The sequence below is a fragment of the Zootoca vivipara genome, chromosome 6 (genome assembly GCF_965207765.1).
Source record: "Zootoca vivipara chromosome 6, rZooViv2.hap1.1, whole genome shotgun sequence".
NCBI lineage: Eukaryota > Metazoa > Chordata > Lepidosauria > Squamata > Lacertidae > Zootoca > Zootoca vivipara.
This window is the reverse complement of record NC_142589.1, coordinates 91335008-91350309: the sequence shown is the minus strand read 5'-3', so window position 1 is coordinate 91350309 and position 15302 is coordinate 91335008. Positions and strand designations below refer to the sequence as shown.

Here is a 15302-nt window from a genome sequence, read left to right as displayed (position 1 = left end):
TGCCTCAGGAAGAATGTTTTTAGCAGGGGCCGCAGAAGAGTACGGCGACGGTGCCCGCTTGTCGTCAAGAGGCAATGAGTTCCAAAGGCACATGCAAATTCTTGCAAATTCAGAGCAGGTGTTAACCTGCCACAGATCGAAGTGGCCAGTTGGGAATTTATGGGGAGAGAAGGTCTCTACTGATCCCAAGCCGTTAAGGGGATTTATACGGCCCCTGATTTAACTCTTTGCCTCCAGCCGAGAAGTGTCAATGCAAAGCTCTGTTTTCTGTCTAAGCCTGCCCTGTCCCCCCCCCCCAATCCTCCACTTCCTCTCTTGTCTCTCTTCCTTGCCTTTGCAGACGGAGATTGCCAAGCGACTCAACGTCATCTGTGCTCAGCTCATTCCGTTTTTGTCCCAGGAGGTGAGTGTCTTGCCTTCACACACACTGTTCTAAATATGCCAGCCATGCCCTTTCGCCGTTGACTCCATTCCTTCTCCTTCCTGCTTTTCCATCCTCCTACAACAGATGCAAGGGGGGACTGCTAGCCAGAACATGCATTAGTGTTGCTGTTGTTACAAGCGAAGCCTTCAAACTGAACTTGGCAGCACGGGGCGTTGCCTCTCGGGATGCCAGCCATGCCCTTTCGCAGTCGACTCCATTCCTTCTTCCCAGTTTATCTTCCTCTACAATAGATGCCAGGGGGCTGCTAGCCAGAGCATTTATTAGTGTGGCTGTTGTTACAAGCGAAGCCTTCAAACTGAACTTTGCGGCACAGGGTGCTCTGGGCTCGGGATGCCAGCCATGCCCCTTCGCAGTTGACTCCATTCCCTCTCCTTCCTGGTTTTCCGTGCCCCTACAGCAGGTGCTCAGCGTCCTGAAGATGCGAGGGCTTTATATTATTAGTGGCAGGATGTGTAGACTGTTGAAGTGAGACACTCACCTGGAATTTGTAGCTCTTTCTCTGGATGCCAGCCAGCCAGCCATGCCCTTCCAGAGGGCACTCCATTCCACCCCGCTCCGTCCCAGTTTCCTGTCCCCTGCAAGAGGCACTCAGCATTCCATAGCTGCTGAAACATGCGCAGTCCTCTTTAGGATCTCAAATTTGAATTTTGCACTGCCTCTTTTACCTGTTACTTCTGGTACCTGGCGGGTAGCTCAGTTGGTACAGCATGAGTCCCTTAATCTCCAGAGTTTCGGGTTGCGCACCGCGCCAAACCCGGAATTCCCGGAACAGGTTACCTCTGGTTACTAAATCGCAATTTGCGCATGTGCAGAAGCATCAAATCGCGACCCTCGCGTGCGCAGGTGCGGCGCTGCGGGTTGCGAACACGCCTCCCGCACAGATCACGTTCGCAACCTGAGCGTCCACTGTATACTGGAGAGATCAATAAGGGCTGGACTTTTTTGACAGAAATGTTTGTTTTGATCTAACTCCACCTTTGCTTTTTTTAAAATAGTCTTTATTAGTTTGTTTTTAAAATTGAACGTACAGCAAACATACATTTAACATTGTTACAAAATTTGAAATAAAAAAAGAAATTTAAAAAGAAGAAGAAGCTGGTAGACAACTGCCCTGGACACTGAATTGACCTGCGCCTCCATGGACAGCTGTGAGTCCAAAATGACTCCCAGGCTGTGCACCTGGTCCTTCAGGGGCACAGTTACCCCATTCAGGACCAGGGAGTCCCCCACACCTGCCCGCCAGCCTTGATCCAGCCTTGATGGAGGCCCCCCCCCCCCGGGCTTCCTTTTTCTTTTCTGATGCACTCGCTAAATTATCCTTTCCCTCCCTTTTTTTCCCTACAGCATCAACAGCAAGTCGTACAGGCAGTTGAACGAGCCAAGCAGGTGACTATGGAAGAAGTGAATGTTGCAATCGGGGTATGTGGACCCCCCCTTCCCTCCCATGCTCTTGGGGGAGCCCAAAGCCTTCCTCTCCTCCCCTCCCCACCCCACCCCAAACCCTTTAACTACCTAGAGCAGCTCAGGAGGGGTGGCTTTGAGCTTCTGGGTGTTGCTGAACTATAAATCCCACCCTTATCCCGATCCCTTGGCCTTACCTTGAAATGAAAAAAAAAACGGTTCAGGAAAATGGAAAAAAAAACGGTTCAGGAAACGAACGATTCCTCTGCCGCGTTGGGGGGGGCATTTAGGTTTATAAAATATTATGCATGGTGGATAGAGCAGAGGTTTTCAACCTTTGGGGGTCCACGGCTCCCTTGACCAGCTATGTTTTTTCTGCATGGCACCCCTGTTCTGCCCGGACACTGAGGTCCAGCACCGAGGGCCTTCTGGCGGTTCCCTCACTGCGAGAAGACAAGTTACAGGGAACCAGGCAGAGGGCCTTCTCGGTAGTGGCACCCACCCTGTGGAACGCCCTCCCACCAGAGGTCAAAGAGAACAACAATTACCAGACCTTTAGAAGGCATCTCAAGGCAGCCCTGTTTAGGGAAGCTTTTAATGTTTCTGTATTTTAATGTTTTGTTGGAAGCCGCCCAGAGTGGCTGGGGGAACCCGGCCAGATGGGCGGGGTATAAATAATAAATTATTATTATATTATTATTATTACTGTGGGGCTCAGGAGCCCAGTTATGCCCCCTTTTTCTGCAGAGCTGGCAGCTCCTCACTCTTTTTCGTACACCCTCCTTTGTGGAGCGTTTCCCCAGCCGCTGCCGCCGTCCCTGGTCTCTGACCTGGCCCTCCTGCCCCATAGAGAGGTGCCTCCACACACTGCCCCACAGGGGCCTGGGACTTGCCTGCCCATTCCCAACAGCAAGGGCTGGCGGGCTGGCTGGGCTCCCTCGCCCACTTGCTTGCTTACTCCGAGGCCACCTCAGCCCCTGGCACCCAGCACCCCCTGGCCAGCCCCAGAGGCACCATTCGCCTGCGGAGCTTGCAGCCAGGGCTGCTGCAACAAACAGCCATGCAAGCCTTTGGGAGGCAGAGGTGCCAGAGGGCATCAGAGGAGGGAGGGAAGGAAAGAGGGACGGAGGCCAGTGTTGCCCTCCGCACCCCTGACCATCCTTCGAGGCACACTGGTCGAAAACCACCGGCTAGAGAAAAGCTAGGACTGAGGGACATCCAAGGCAACTGACCGTTGGACGATTCAGGGCAGAGAAAAGAAAGCCAGTTCTTCCTTTGGCTTAAAAGGTAGACCGTGGGAACTCGCTTTGTCACAAGGCAGTGACAGTCGCCAACTTGGATGATTTTAAAAGAGGATTAGGCAAATTTGCGGAGCAGGGGATTTTCGATGGCTGCCTCCGCAGTTGGAGCCGGGACGGCTTCCAGAATCCCATTTTCGGGAGAGCACAGGAGAGGGAAAGTGAGGTCTTCCATTTGGGTCTTGCGGGAAAGGATGCTGGCCTGATCCAAGAGGCTCCTCTGGAGTTTCTATGGTTCTTAAAGGACTGGTGAGATTTGTAGCTCAGCAACATTGGGGGGGCGGGCACGCAAAGCTCCTCCCGCTCCCAGTCTAAGAAAGCTGCCCCCCTTTCGGCTCTCCAGGAGAACGAGTCACCTTGACACTAGCCATACAAGCATTCTCTTGACCTGGAGCAGACACATGTCTTAAATACTTCCAGCATCACCTCCCAAGGCAGCTGTCCAACTGGTCTTTATTATCATCCGCGGCGCTGTGGGTTAAACCACAGAGCCTAGGGCTTGCTGATCAGAAGGTCGGCGGTTCGAATCCCTGTGGCGGGGTGAGCTCCCGTTGCTTGGTCCCAGCTCATGCCAACCTATCAGTTCGAAAGCACATCAAAATGCAAGTAGATAAATAGGAACCGCTATAGCGGGAAGGTAAACGGCGTTTCCATGTGCTGCTCTGGTTTGCCAGAAGTGGCTTTGTCATGCTGGCCACATGACCTGGAAGCTGTACGCCGGCTCCCTCGGCCAATAATGCCAGTTGAGCGCCGCAACCCCAGAGTCGGTCACAACTGGACCTAATGGTCAGGGGTCCCTTTACATTTACCTTTAACGGCCTTTCAGATACATTACGGATTATGTCAATACAGTGGTACCTTGGTTGTTGAACGCAATCTGTTCCGGAAGACCATTCGACTTTCGAAACGTTCGACAACCGAGGCGCAAAGGGCGGCCGGCAAAGTCATTGGGGGAAATTGCAGGGGGGGGGGGGACAACGCAACGGAAACTGTTCGACTTCTGAAAAACGTTTGAAAATGGAAGCAATTACTTCCGGGTTCCCGGCGTTCGAAAACTGAAATGTTCGGCTTCCGAGATGCTCAAAAAACAAGGTTTTCCACTGTATTTGTATAAAGAAATACGCCGCCGGCACCACCGATGAACACTGCTTTTGTATCTAGTTCTGCTTCGTATACAGTTTTCCAGAGCAAAATTTGTTAACAAGCATATACTTCCAGATTGTAAAACGAAACAAAAAGCGGAAACCCAGCCACAACTCCCTAAAAGCAGTTGGAAACCCTTGGGAGTTTTCATAATGCAATGCTTGATTTGCACGTTAATTTCACATATGTGTGCGTGTGTAAATGTGTTTTAACGCGCTCTCCTAAAGCGTGCTTTTTTGTGTGTGTGTGTGTAGAAGATTTGGTTGCTTGAACAAGCGATGCAGAATTTGGGGATGGTGCAAATTTCGAGAGGTGGTTCTGCATGTCGGCGTGCAATTTGTTCCGGGAAGCGCAGGTTTCCTAGGCTGGCCTTTAAATGCAAACCGAATCTGATTTCTCCCGGGTCCCCTTGTGCTTCTCGCTCACGAGAGCTCAGCATGCCTGCCACACTGCATCTTACGGTAGGGAGGGAGGGGCCCCCTTTTAGAGGTGTGTGTTGGCAGGGACGGCAGATCGCTCCATTGCCACGGTTAATGAGCGGATTAGAAAAGGCTCTAACCGGAGGGACGCGATAATGATAATGGCTGTGGGTAATTGGATTTAGCGCAAGAGGCTGGGGAGTCCTGAGTGGGACGTCTGGAACGAAAAAAAGGGCACGTGATCACACACAGCGGCGAAACGACTGAAACTGGAGCTGGCGAGCTCTAGGAAAGGATGGCAAGTTTGTATCTGCCGAGAAGGACTTGGCCGCGTAAGGTATATGCGCGTTCCGAGTGCCAGCCAGCCGGCCCTTTCCCCAAGTATCTCTCTTCAAAGGCACTGCATTTTCAGGGTGCCAGCCAGCCATGCCCTTTCCCCAAGCACCATTTTCAGGGTGCCAGCCAGCTGTGCCCTTTGCAAAGCACTCGATTTTTAGGGTGCCAGCCAGCCATGCCCTTTCCCCAAACACCATTTCAGGGTGCCAGCCAGCCATACCCTTTCCCCAAGCACCATTTTCAGGGTGCCAGCCAGCCACACCCTTTCCCCAAGCACCATTTCCAGGTGCCAGCCAGCCAGCTGTGCCCTTTCCAAAGCACTCCATTTTCAGGGTGCCAGCCAGCCATGCCCTTTCCCCAAGCACCATTTCCAGGGTGCCAGCCAGCCATGCCCTTTGCAAAGCACTCGATTTTCAGGGTGCCAGCCAGCCATGCCCTTTCCCCAAGCACTATTTTCAGGGCGCCAGCCAGTCATGCCCTTTCCCCAAGCACCATTTTCAAGGTGCCAGCCAGCCACACCCTTTCCAAAGCACTCCATTTTCAGGGTGCCAGCCAGCCAGCTGTGCCCTTTCCAAAGCACTCCATTTTCAGGGTGCCAGCCAGCCATGCCCTTTCCCCAAGCACCATTTTCAGGGTGCCAGCCAGTCATGCCCTTTCCCCAAGCACCATTTTCAAGGTGCCAGCCAGCCACGCCCTTTCCCCAGGCACCATTTCCAGGGTGCCAGCCAGTCATGCCCTTTCCCCAGGCACCATTTCAGGGTACCAACCAGCCATGCCCTTTCCCCAAACGCCATTTCAGGGTGCCAGCCAGCCTTGCCCTTTTCCAAGACACTCCGTTCCAACCCCCTCCCAACAGATATAAGGCCTCTGATGAGTTATTTATGTGTCCCAGGGCAGTGGAAGATGAGGGGACGCAAGACCACATAGTCATGGAAGCAGAGTCTGTGGGCTGTTTCATCTTGAGGACTAGACACTTGACTCCTTTTTTTCTTATTTCTCCTTCTAAATGGAAACAGTTGATAACAGCTGAGGTCGATCCCATGCTCTGTTATTTATTTGGAGCGTTTCCTCACTGCTCTCTGGCCAGGAAAGTCTCTCAGAGCGGAACAAGATACCTGCAGACTTATGATTAAATACAACAACAACCTGTGCCTTCGACACACAAGGGAAAAGGAACAGGGAGGGAAGAGGAAAACTCTACTATCACACAGTACAAAGGACAGCGTCCCTCTCTGCTTAGTATTCAGAGTGTACCAGAGTTATGGATAAATCATGGAAAAGAGTTTTCTTTTAAGGGTGTCTGTTTGAGTGGCTGGGGCAACCCAGGCAGGGCACAAATAATAAAATCATTATAATTATTCTTCGATGCATTGAAAGACAGTGAGTGAGAGAATGGAAACAGCTCCGAGTGCAGAAAGGGAGAAGGCAGAAATCCCGAGCGGGGAATTGGTTTGCGGTAACGTGGTTAACCAGTGAGGGAGCCGTTCCTATTGGTTCCTCTTTTTTTAAAAAAAAGTGTTTTCTTTATAACAGAACGAATGGGCCATATTTAATTTAAAAGACTCGAGAAAGGGAAAGCTGACCCAGTTTCTTGAGCACGCATGTTTTTTTTGACGAGGAGGGAGTTAAGGAGCGGAGGAGATGAGCAAACTCTCCTCCCCACACCCCTCCTCCTCCTGGGAGGCAGTGCTGCCTAGTGGTTGGAGTGCCGGATATGACCTGGGAGACCCAGGGTTTGAATCCCCACACGGCCGTGAAGCTCGCAAGCCTTGGCATGGGGCCAGTAACCTGCCTCTCAGCATGAGCCTACCTCGCAGGGTTGCTTTGGGAACTGAATCAAAGAATTGTAGAGTCAGAAGGTACCTCAAGGGCCATCTAGTCCAGCCCCCTGCAATGCAAGAATCCTGCCCACAGCCAATGAGGAAGGTGGTGGTGGGGAATAATGTGCACTCCCCTTTGAGCTCCTTGGAGGGGAAAAAGTGGAGTGATAATTATGAGCTCGGTTGCTTAGAGCCTGGTTCCAATAAGACCAAGATTGCAGGTTCGAATCCCCACATGGGGCAGTTGAATATTCCTGCATTGCAGGGGGTTGCGGGATTTGACATCGTTCTGCAGGGCCTGCAAGACGGAGCTGTTCCGCCTGGCCCTTGGCCTGGACTCAGTCTGACCCCTATGTTTTCCTCCTTTATGGTTTTGACTTGGGCCTTTTTAAAAATGAGGCTGCATTTAAAATTTTAAATGTAAATTGTATTTTAACCTGTACAGTGGTGCCTCACTAGACGAACTTAATTCTTTCCACGGGTCTTTTCTTATAACGAAAAATTCGTCTAGCGAATCCCATAGGATTGCATTGATTTTTTTATTTTTATTTGCCCATAGGAACATATTAATTGAATTTCAATGCTTTCCTATGGGAAACCGCGATTCGCTAGACAAATTTTTCATAAAATGAATTCGTCTAGCGAGGCAACCTCCGCTCGAAAAATCCTTTCGTTAAGCGGAAATTTCGTTACGCAGGGCATTCGTTAAGCGAGGCACCACTGTATTTTAATTAAGGGAGGGCGGGGTATAAATAAAAAATTATTATTATTAGATAATCCTGATTATTATTATTATTTATATAAATCATATCAATTAATAATAATATCATCATCATAATCCTTAGGGTCCTTTCCAACTCTGCAATTCTATGATTCTCCAATAAACAGAAACTGCAAGTGTATTTTCCTAGTCAAGGCTCTAGTGGGGTTTAAAAAAATCTATTATCTATTATTTAGGTAAAGGTAAAGGGACCCCTGACCATTAGGTCCAGTCGTGACCGACTCTGGGGTTGCGCGCTCATCTCGCATTATTGGCCGAGGGAGCCGGCGTATAGCTTCCAGGTCATGTGGCCAGCATGACAAAGCCGCTTCTGGCAAACCAGAGCAGCACATGGAAACGCCGTTTACCTTGGCAGGAGCTGGGACCGAGCAACAGGAGCTCACCCCGTCACAGGGATTCGAACCGCTGACCTTCTGATCAGCAAGCCCTAGGCTCAGTGGTTTAACCCACAGCGCCACCTGGGTCCCAATCTATTATTTACATGCCTATTATTTATTTATTTTTTAAAAAAACCTGTTTTATTTATCTCCGACTTGCTCCCTCTACGTGGCCGTCCCTCAGAGAGACGTCTGGTTGTATTCAGCTAATTATTATTATTTTTGCTGCAGAGTGGGCCTGCTGAAATTTATGGTAAAAGGATAAAGGGACCCCTGACCATTAGGTCCTGGGGGTTGTGGCGCTCATCTCGCTTTATTTTTCTAAAAAAATATTATTCATTTTATAACAACACAGTTATATAAGAACATCTAAACACACTACAATACAACAACAAAACAATACAATACAAATAAAATTATTATCGTTTCATCATTTTCCTTCACCTCTTTAGGTGACTTCCTCGAGTCCCCCCCCCCCTTTCTGAATTTCAATTTTAATCATCTTTGGCAGTTACCAGTATTAAAAAATTACACCACACTAATCACTATATCCTTATCCAAAATTTCTCTCATTCTAAACTCTTATTAAAGGTAAAGGGGCCCCTGACCATCAGGTCCAGTCGTGTCCGACTCTGGGGTTGCGGCGCTCATCTCGCTCTATAGGCCGAGGGAGCCGGCGTTTGTCCGCAGACAGCTTCCGGGTCATGTGGCCAGCATGACTAAGCTGCTTCTGGCGAACCAGAGCAGCACATGGAAACGCCGTTTACCTTCCCACCAGAGCGGTTCCTATTTATCTACTTGCATTTTGACGTGCTTTCGAACTGCTAGGTTGGCAGGAGCTGGGACTGAGCAACGGGAGCTCACCCCGTCAACAGGGATTCGAACCGCCGACCTTCTGATCAGCAAGCCCTAGGCTCAGTGGTTTAGCCCACAGCGCCACCTGGGTCCCATCTTATTAACATCTTATTACACTAATACAAATTCCTACTTCTACTCCGAAAGCCTATATCAACTTCCAAAAAAACTCCAAATTATCAGATATTACAATACTTTTTTTCAAATAAAATTTACATTTCTTCCTTCCTTGGAGGTTTTTAAGCAGAGGTTGGATGGCCGTCTCTCATGGATGCTTTCGCTGAGATTCCTTCATTGCAGGGGGTTGGACTAGATGACCGCTGGGGTACCCATTCCAGCTCCCCAGTTCTATGATTCCACCTTTGGTTTCCCCCCCCCTCTTCTATAAATCCTCTTCTGTCTCCTGCCAGCACCAGCTCCAAGCTCAGCACCTCTCGCACCACGCGCCGCCCATCCCACTGACCCCTCACCCGTCCGGTATGCAGCCGGCCAGCCTGGCCACCCTTGGCAGCGCTTCTGGCCTGCTGGCATTGTCTGGAGTGCTGGGCGCCCAAGCCCAGCTCCTCGCCAAGGATGACCGAGGGCTTCTCGACACGGATCACAGAGGTACCAAAGTCTAACCTTTCCTTTGGCGCGGTTTCTCTTTGGCGGCTCCATGGCCCAGTGCGCTGTCTCCAACAGAGGACAGCCCAGAACGCCATCGAGCTGTTAATATACAGTGGTACCTCGACTTACAAACGACTCGACAACCGAATTTTTCGACTTACGAATGTTAATATTTCCTGCGTGACCTTGTGTTAATAATAATAACAACAACAACAACAACAACAACTTGGAGTGTAACTGGCCCGTCCCCAAACATTTCAAATGTATATGCAGGCATATACATTTTGTGTGCATAATACTCCCCAGGCAAGTGATGAATATTGCAAATATTCGGGGGGGGGGAATGATAATATTTTGTTGTCAATCCTTGGGGGAAGGAGAAGAAAAATCTCAACAAATCTACCCTGTTCGATGGAACAAATATACTTTATTGCTTTGGTGAAAAAATATTTTTTTGATGGAAATATATATATTAAAATAAAGGTCGCGCAGATAGCAGCCTTGCCGATAACCTCAGACTGGCTCATGTTTGTTAAGTCAGAAGTAAGTAACTGGTCGCTAGTTCCCCATGCTTAGTCGGTTCACAGCCTAGGGGAGTAACCTGCTTTTTGCAAGCCAGCTGGTTGCCTGGGGTCACCCTGAGGCGACAACGACAACAAGCAGCGGTTACGTAACTTTTTTTATTTCATGGAATGGTGGAATGGAGAAATGTGCTTTTCAATAACACACACACCCCAAAAATCCTGTTAGCCATTTAGAAACAGTGAGGCTGATATATATAATATTATTTTAACAATTTTGCCCCCAAATACTGTACAGGTGAAACTCGGGAAATTAGAATATCGTCGAAAAGTGCATTTATTTCAGTAATGCAACTTAAAAGGTGAAACCAATAGATGCATGACATGCAAAACAAGATATGCCCAAGCCTTTATTTGTTGTAATTGTAATTATTTGTCGTTGGGGGGGTGTCAATTATAAATGGAATGTAATTAATGAAATGTAACAGCGATGTTTATTTTTGTATTTTTGTAATTATTTGTTTTATTACTGTGGAATTTCCAAAAGAAAGCATTTGTTAACAAATTTTAAAAAATAACAAAATAAGTTGCATTACTGAAATAAATGCACTTTTCGACGATATTCTAATTTCCCAAGTTTCACCTGTATCAATTCTGCTGTTATTTTTGTGTGTGCATGCCTGCACAATTGTGGCTGTTTTTGAGATACTGAAATCTCTCTCTCTCTCTCTCTCTCTCTCTCTCTCCATCCTTCGCTGTTGCTGATCCATGTTGCCATGGCGACAGAGAGAGACCCAGGTCCCGTAAGTCTCTTTCCCCCCTGCTCCCCCTTCCCTTCCATTCTTCAATCCTTCGCGCTCCCCGCAATTGTTTAGCTGTAGAGACGCCCCTTTCTTTCCCCCCTTTGCTCGAGAAATCACTTCTAAACAGAGAGATGAATAATTTGGGGGGGGCGTCGTGCGTTTTGGAGAGCGTCTGGGGTCCCCCCCTTTATTTTATTTTTAAAGCTCTGTATGTGTTTGGAGCTGGGGGGGGGGAGGGAGAGATGGAGAAGAATCAGTGGGAAAAGCCCATTGAACAAAACATTTGCTGTAAGGGTTTGGGAGGCAGCCAATTTGCGCTTTTGAAAACGTTGTTTCCCCCTCCCTTGTTTTTTTCCCGGGAGGGGGGGCATTGAGCACGTGACAACCCCCCTTCTTGTTGGGTGGGGGCATGCAAATCTTGTTGCCCCATCCTATTTGGGTTTCATATATATATATATATATATATATATATATATATATATATATATATTTGGGGGAGGGGGTGCTGCTGCCAAAGTATCAGGACAGAAAAAAGAAAGTCATTCTTTGCGCGGTTGAACTATGGAACTCACTGCTGCAGGAGCCATGGGTGGGCCGCCAGATTGCATGGCTTTCAAAAAAGGATTAGGCAGATTCAGGGAGGAAAGAGGATGAACGAAAGCTTTGCTCTGCGTCCATGGCTGGAGGCAGCGACGCTTTCAAATGCTAGTTGCTTCAAGCAACCCTCGCCACCTCTGGCAAATCTGGAGCTATAATCTAATACTGTTGATCGCCCTAACTTGGGCTTTGTTATTTTAACCCAAGTGCCACGGTACACATTCTACGTGCCTTCTTCATAGTTTCGTTTTTCAGCTTTTAATGTTTGTCTGTTCTTATAATTGTTCCGCCTGTTTTATATACATTGTGAAATTTGGGGAGGGGGGCGTGTGTAACCTGCTGCTCTCCAGAAGCTGATATACTACAGCTCCCATCATCTCTCACCACTGAGCTCGCTGGCTGAGACTCATGGGATCTGGAGTCTAACTCAGTGTTTCTCAACCTTTTTTGGGCCACGGCACACTTGTTCCGTGAAAAAAATCACGAGGCACACCACCATTAAAAAGGTTAAAAAATTTAACTCTGTGCCGCCCTATATTATAATTATGACTGTAAGAAACACTTGCCAAATATTGCTTTCCGGCGGGTTAGGGTTGTGTATTGGCGGCCGCCAGGCTCGTTTGCACTGAGCTTTGGGAAAGAGGAGGAGAAATATTGCTTTCCGGCGGGTCAGTGTTGTTTATTGGCGGCCGCCAGGCACGTGACAATGCAAATCGCCCTTCTCATCGCCGCACGTCGCGGCACACCAGCCAGCGGAACAGCGGTTGAGAAACGCTGGTCTAACTACATCTGGGATGGTCACAGCTTCCCTTGTTGTTGTTGTTTAGTCATTTACCCTGTTTCTCATATTTTAAGACATGCCCATAAAATAAGCCATAGCAGGATTTTTAAGCATTCAAGGAATATAAGCCATACCCCGAAAATAAGACATAGTGATAGGCGCAGCAGCAATGCCGGACGCGGCAGGAGGAGGAGGAAAAAAATAAGACATCCCTTGAAAATAAGCCATAGTGTGTTTTTTTGAGGAAAAAATAAATATAAGACATGTCTTATAATATGAGAAACACGGTAGTTGTGTCCGACTCTTGGTGACCCCATGGACCAGAGCACGCCAGGCACTCCTGTCTTCCACTGCCTCCCGCTGTTTGGTCAAACTCATGTTCGTAGCTTCGAGAACACTGTCCAACCATCTCGTCCTCTGTCGTCCCCTTCTCCTTATGCCCTCCATCTTTCCCAACATCAGGGTCTTTTCCAGGGAGTCTTCTCTTCTCATGAGGTGGCCCAAGTATTGGAGCCTCAGCTTCAGGATCTGTCCTTCCAGTGAGCACTCAGGGCTGGCTTCCTTCAGAATGGAGAGGTTTGATCTTCTTGCAGTCTATGGGACTCTCAAGAGTCTCCTCCAGCACCATAATTCAAAAGCATCAATTCTTTGGCAATCAGCCTTCTTTATGGTCCAGCTCTCACTTCCATACATCACTACTGGGAAAACCATAGCTTTAACTATACGGACCTTTGTAGGCAAGGTGATGTCTCTGCTTTTTAAGATGCTGTCTAGGCCTGTCATTGCTTTTCTCCCAAGAAGCAGGCATCTTTTAATTTCGTGACTGCTGTCACCATCTGCAGTGATCATGGAACCCAAGAAAGGAAAATCTCTCACTGCCTCCATTTCTTCCCCTTCTATTTGCTAGGAGGTGATGGGACCAGTGGCCATGATCTTAGTTTTTTTGATGTTGAGCTTCAGACCATATTTTGCGCTCTCCTCTTTCACCCTCATTAAAAGGTTCTTTAATTCCTCCTCACTTTCTGCCATCAAGGTTGTGTCATCAGCATATCTGAGGTTGTTGATATTTCTTCCGGCAATCTTAATTCTGGCTTTTCATACCAGAATACATTCCCAGTGTCGCCTGGAAATGACAGCAAGAACTGAACCTTCAGGTGTCTTCTAAAAGTCTGGTATAAAACATAAAAAGAAATAATAATAGTAATGCTTTTGTTTTTTATGTGCCGCGCCTCTGACTGGGTTGCCCCAGCCACTCTGCGCAGCTTTCAACAGGGGCACTCGGCTATACAGCTGTAAATGCAAAGTTTTAAGAGCATTATACGAATGTGACAGTAGATGGCGGTGACGAGCTAATGGGAAATGCAATATATATTTTTCAAACGTTTTTTTCAAAGTATTTTCACAGCGGTTTTTTTATACATACGTAGATTCCACCAAAGTATTAAAACACCCGGATAGACGTTTATTTCCTTGACGTCTGATGCGGGGGCTTTTCACGGGGGGGGGGGGGCAGGTGCGACAACTGAAATACTAAAACAGACGCCTGCTTCTCTTCCCTCCTTCCCCAGAGTTCCTTAGCGCTGTCCAACGGGGAACGAATGCGAGCCATTTCGGAGTATTTGAACAGCAGCAAAAAGAGGAAAACGGAGGAGAAGGAATATGCCACAGACTACGTACGCCGGGCTGGGTTTGGGGGCTTGGGGAATGGAAAACTAGGCACACACCACAGTGTGCTCCTGGGGGGCGGGGCGGAATGGCATACCATGGCACCAAATATGCTAGTGTGGCATAACCATTAAGAGTGTTTGACGAGGCCCTGGGTTCAAATCCCCACCCAGCCACGAAGTTCACTGGGTGCGACGTTGGGCCGGTTACTCTGTCTCAGCTCAATCTTGTTGTGAGGATAAAAGGGGGAGGGAGCTGGGGAACCCATGTTAATAGAATCATGGAGCTGTCGAGTTTGAAGGGAAGTCCCGCCCACAACTTGCATGGGCTCGAACCACCAACCTTCTGGTTAACAGCTAGACGCTGTTACTGACCCTTTGTGCCGTTACATAATAATCTAAAACAATAAGTTGCCTGCCTAGAGGAAGACGGAAGGGGCTCCCCGATCAGGGGCAGCTTGGTCTCATGCATGGATTTAAATTTCTACGAGGAAAGAAGAATAGTGATAATTAAAAAAAACACTGTTTACATTAAACGGGTGCTTCTGGGCATGTGCAGTGACCCCCCCCCCTGGTACTGAGGAACCCCCGCCCTGCTTCTACGCATCTGGAGTTGAGGAAAAACAGTTTTTCAAATTTGGCAGGGTGCTTTTAGGCCAAATGTTTTGACCTTGCTGAGGACCGGAGCTGGATTGTAGTTTTACAAAGCCTCTATATGGGAACCAGGTGGGTGACGGGGTCTTCTAGCCCAGTGGTTCCTGAACTTTTTTTGGGGGGACACCCTGCCCCCTTGGTTCCCCCTTGCCCCCTAACCTACAAAAAGCCTTGTTCAGAATAGCGGTTTGCACAACATGCTCTCAGGAAGGCATGAATTGCATAACAGTGACAATTACAGCGGTACCTTGGTTCTCAAACTTAATCCGTTCCAAAACCAAAGCGTTCCAAAACCAAGGCGTGCTTTCCCATGGAAAGCAATGCAAAACGGATTAATCCTTCCAGACTTCTAAAAACAAGCCCTAAAACAGCAATTTAACATGATTTTTACTATCTTAACAAGACCATTGATCCCTAAAATGAAAGCAGTAATCAATGTAAGGTAAAGGTAAAGGGACCCCTGACCATTAGGTCCAGTCGTGACCGACTCTGGGGTTGCGCGCTCATCTCGCAATATTGGCCGAGGGAGCCGGCGTATAGCTTCCAGGTCATGTGGCCAGCATGACAAAGCTGCTTCTGGCGAACCAGAGCAGCGCATGGAAACGCCGTTTACCTTCCCGCTGTAGCGGTTCCTATTTATCTACTTGCACTTTGATGTGCTTTCGAACTGCTAGGTTGGTAATCAATGTACTGTACTATAAAATAAATAAGACAGTATTGTAGATGATAAAAATTAAAATGATTATTTTTTTTCTTACCTGCAATGATGATAGTCATTGTTTGGAGTGGGGGGGGGGGCTT

General features: G+C 48.2%; 1 protein-coding gene across 2 annotated transcripts in view; it reads left to right on the top strand.

Annotated features, from left to right (window-relative positions):
- Positions 1–15302, top strand: part of LOC118087457 (transducin-like enhancer protein 1) — a 50881-nt gene that overhangs the window by 21959 nt on the left and 13620 nt on the right. Inside the window, exons 6-10 of one of the 2 annotated variants that reach the window (XM_035120111.3) lie at positions 341–403; positions 1790–1831; positions 9286–9481; positions 10789–10805; positions 13752–13856. In XM_035120111.3, coding sequence (XP_034976002.2) covers positions 341–403; positions 1790–1831; positions 9286–9481; positions 10789–10805; positions 13752–13856 — 423 coding nt within the window. Of the gene's footprint in view, positions 1–340; positions 404–1789; positions 1865–9285; positions 9482–10788; positions 10806–13751; positions 13857–15302 lie in introns of both variants that reach the window. The other variant, XM_035120112.3, reaches the window with a different exon arrangement.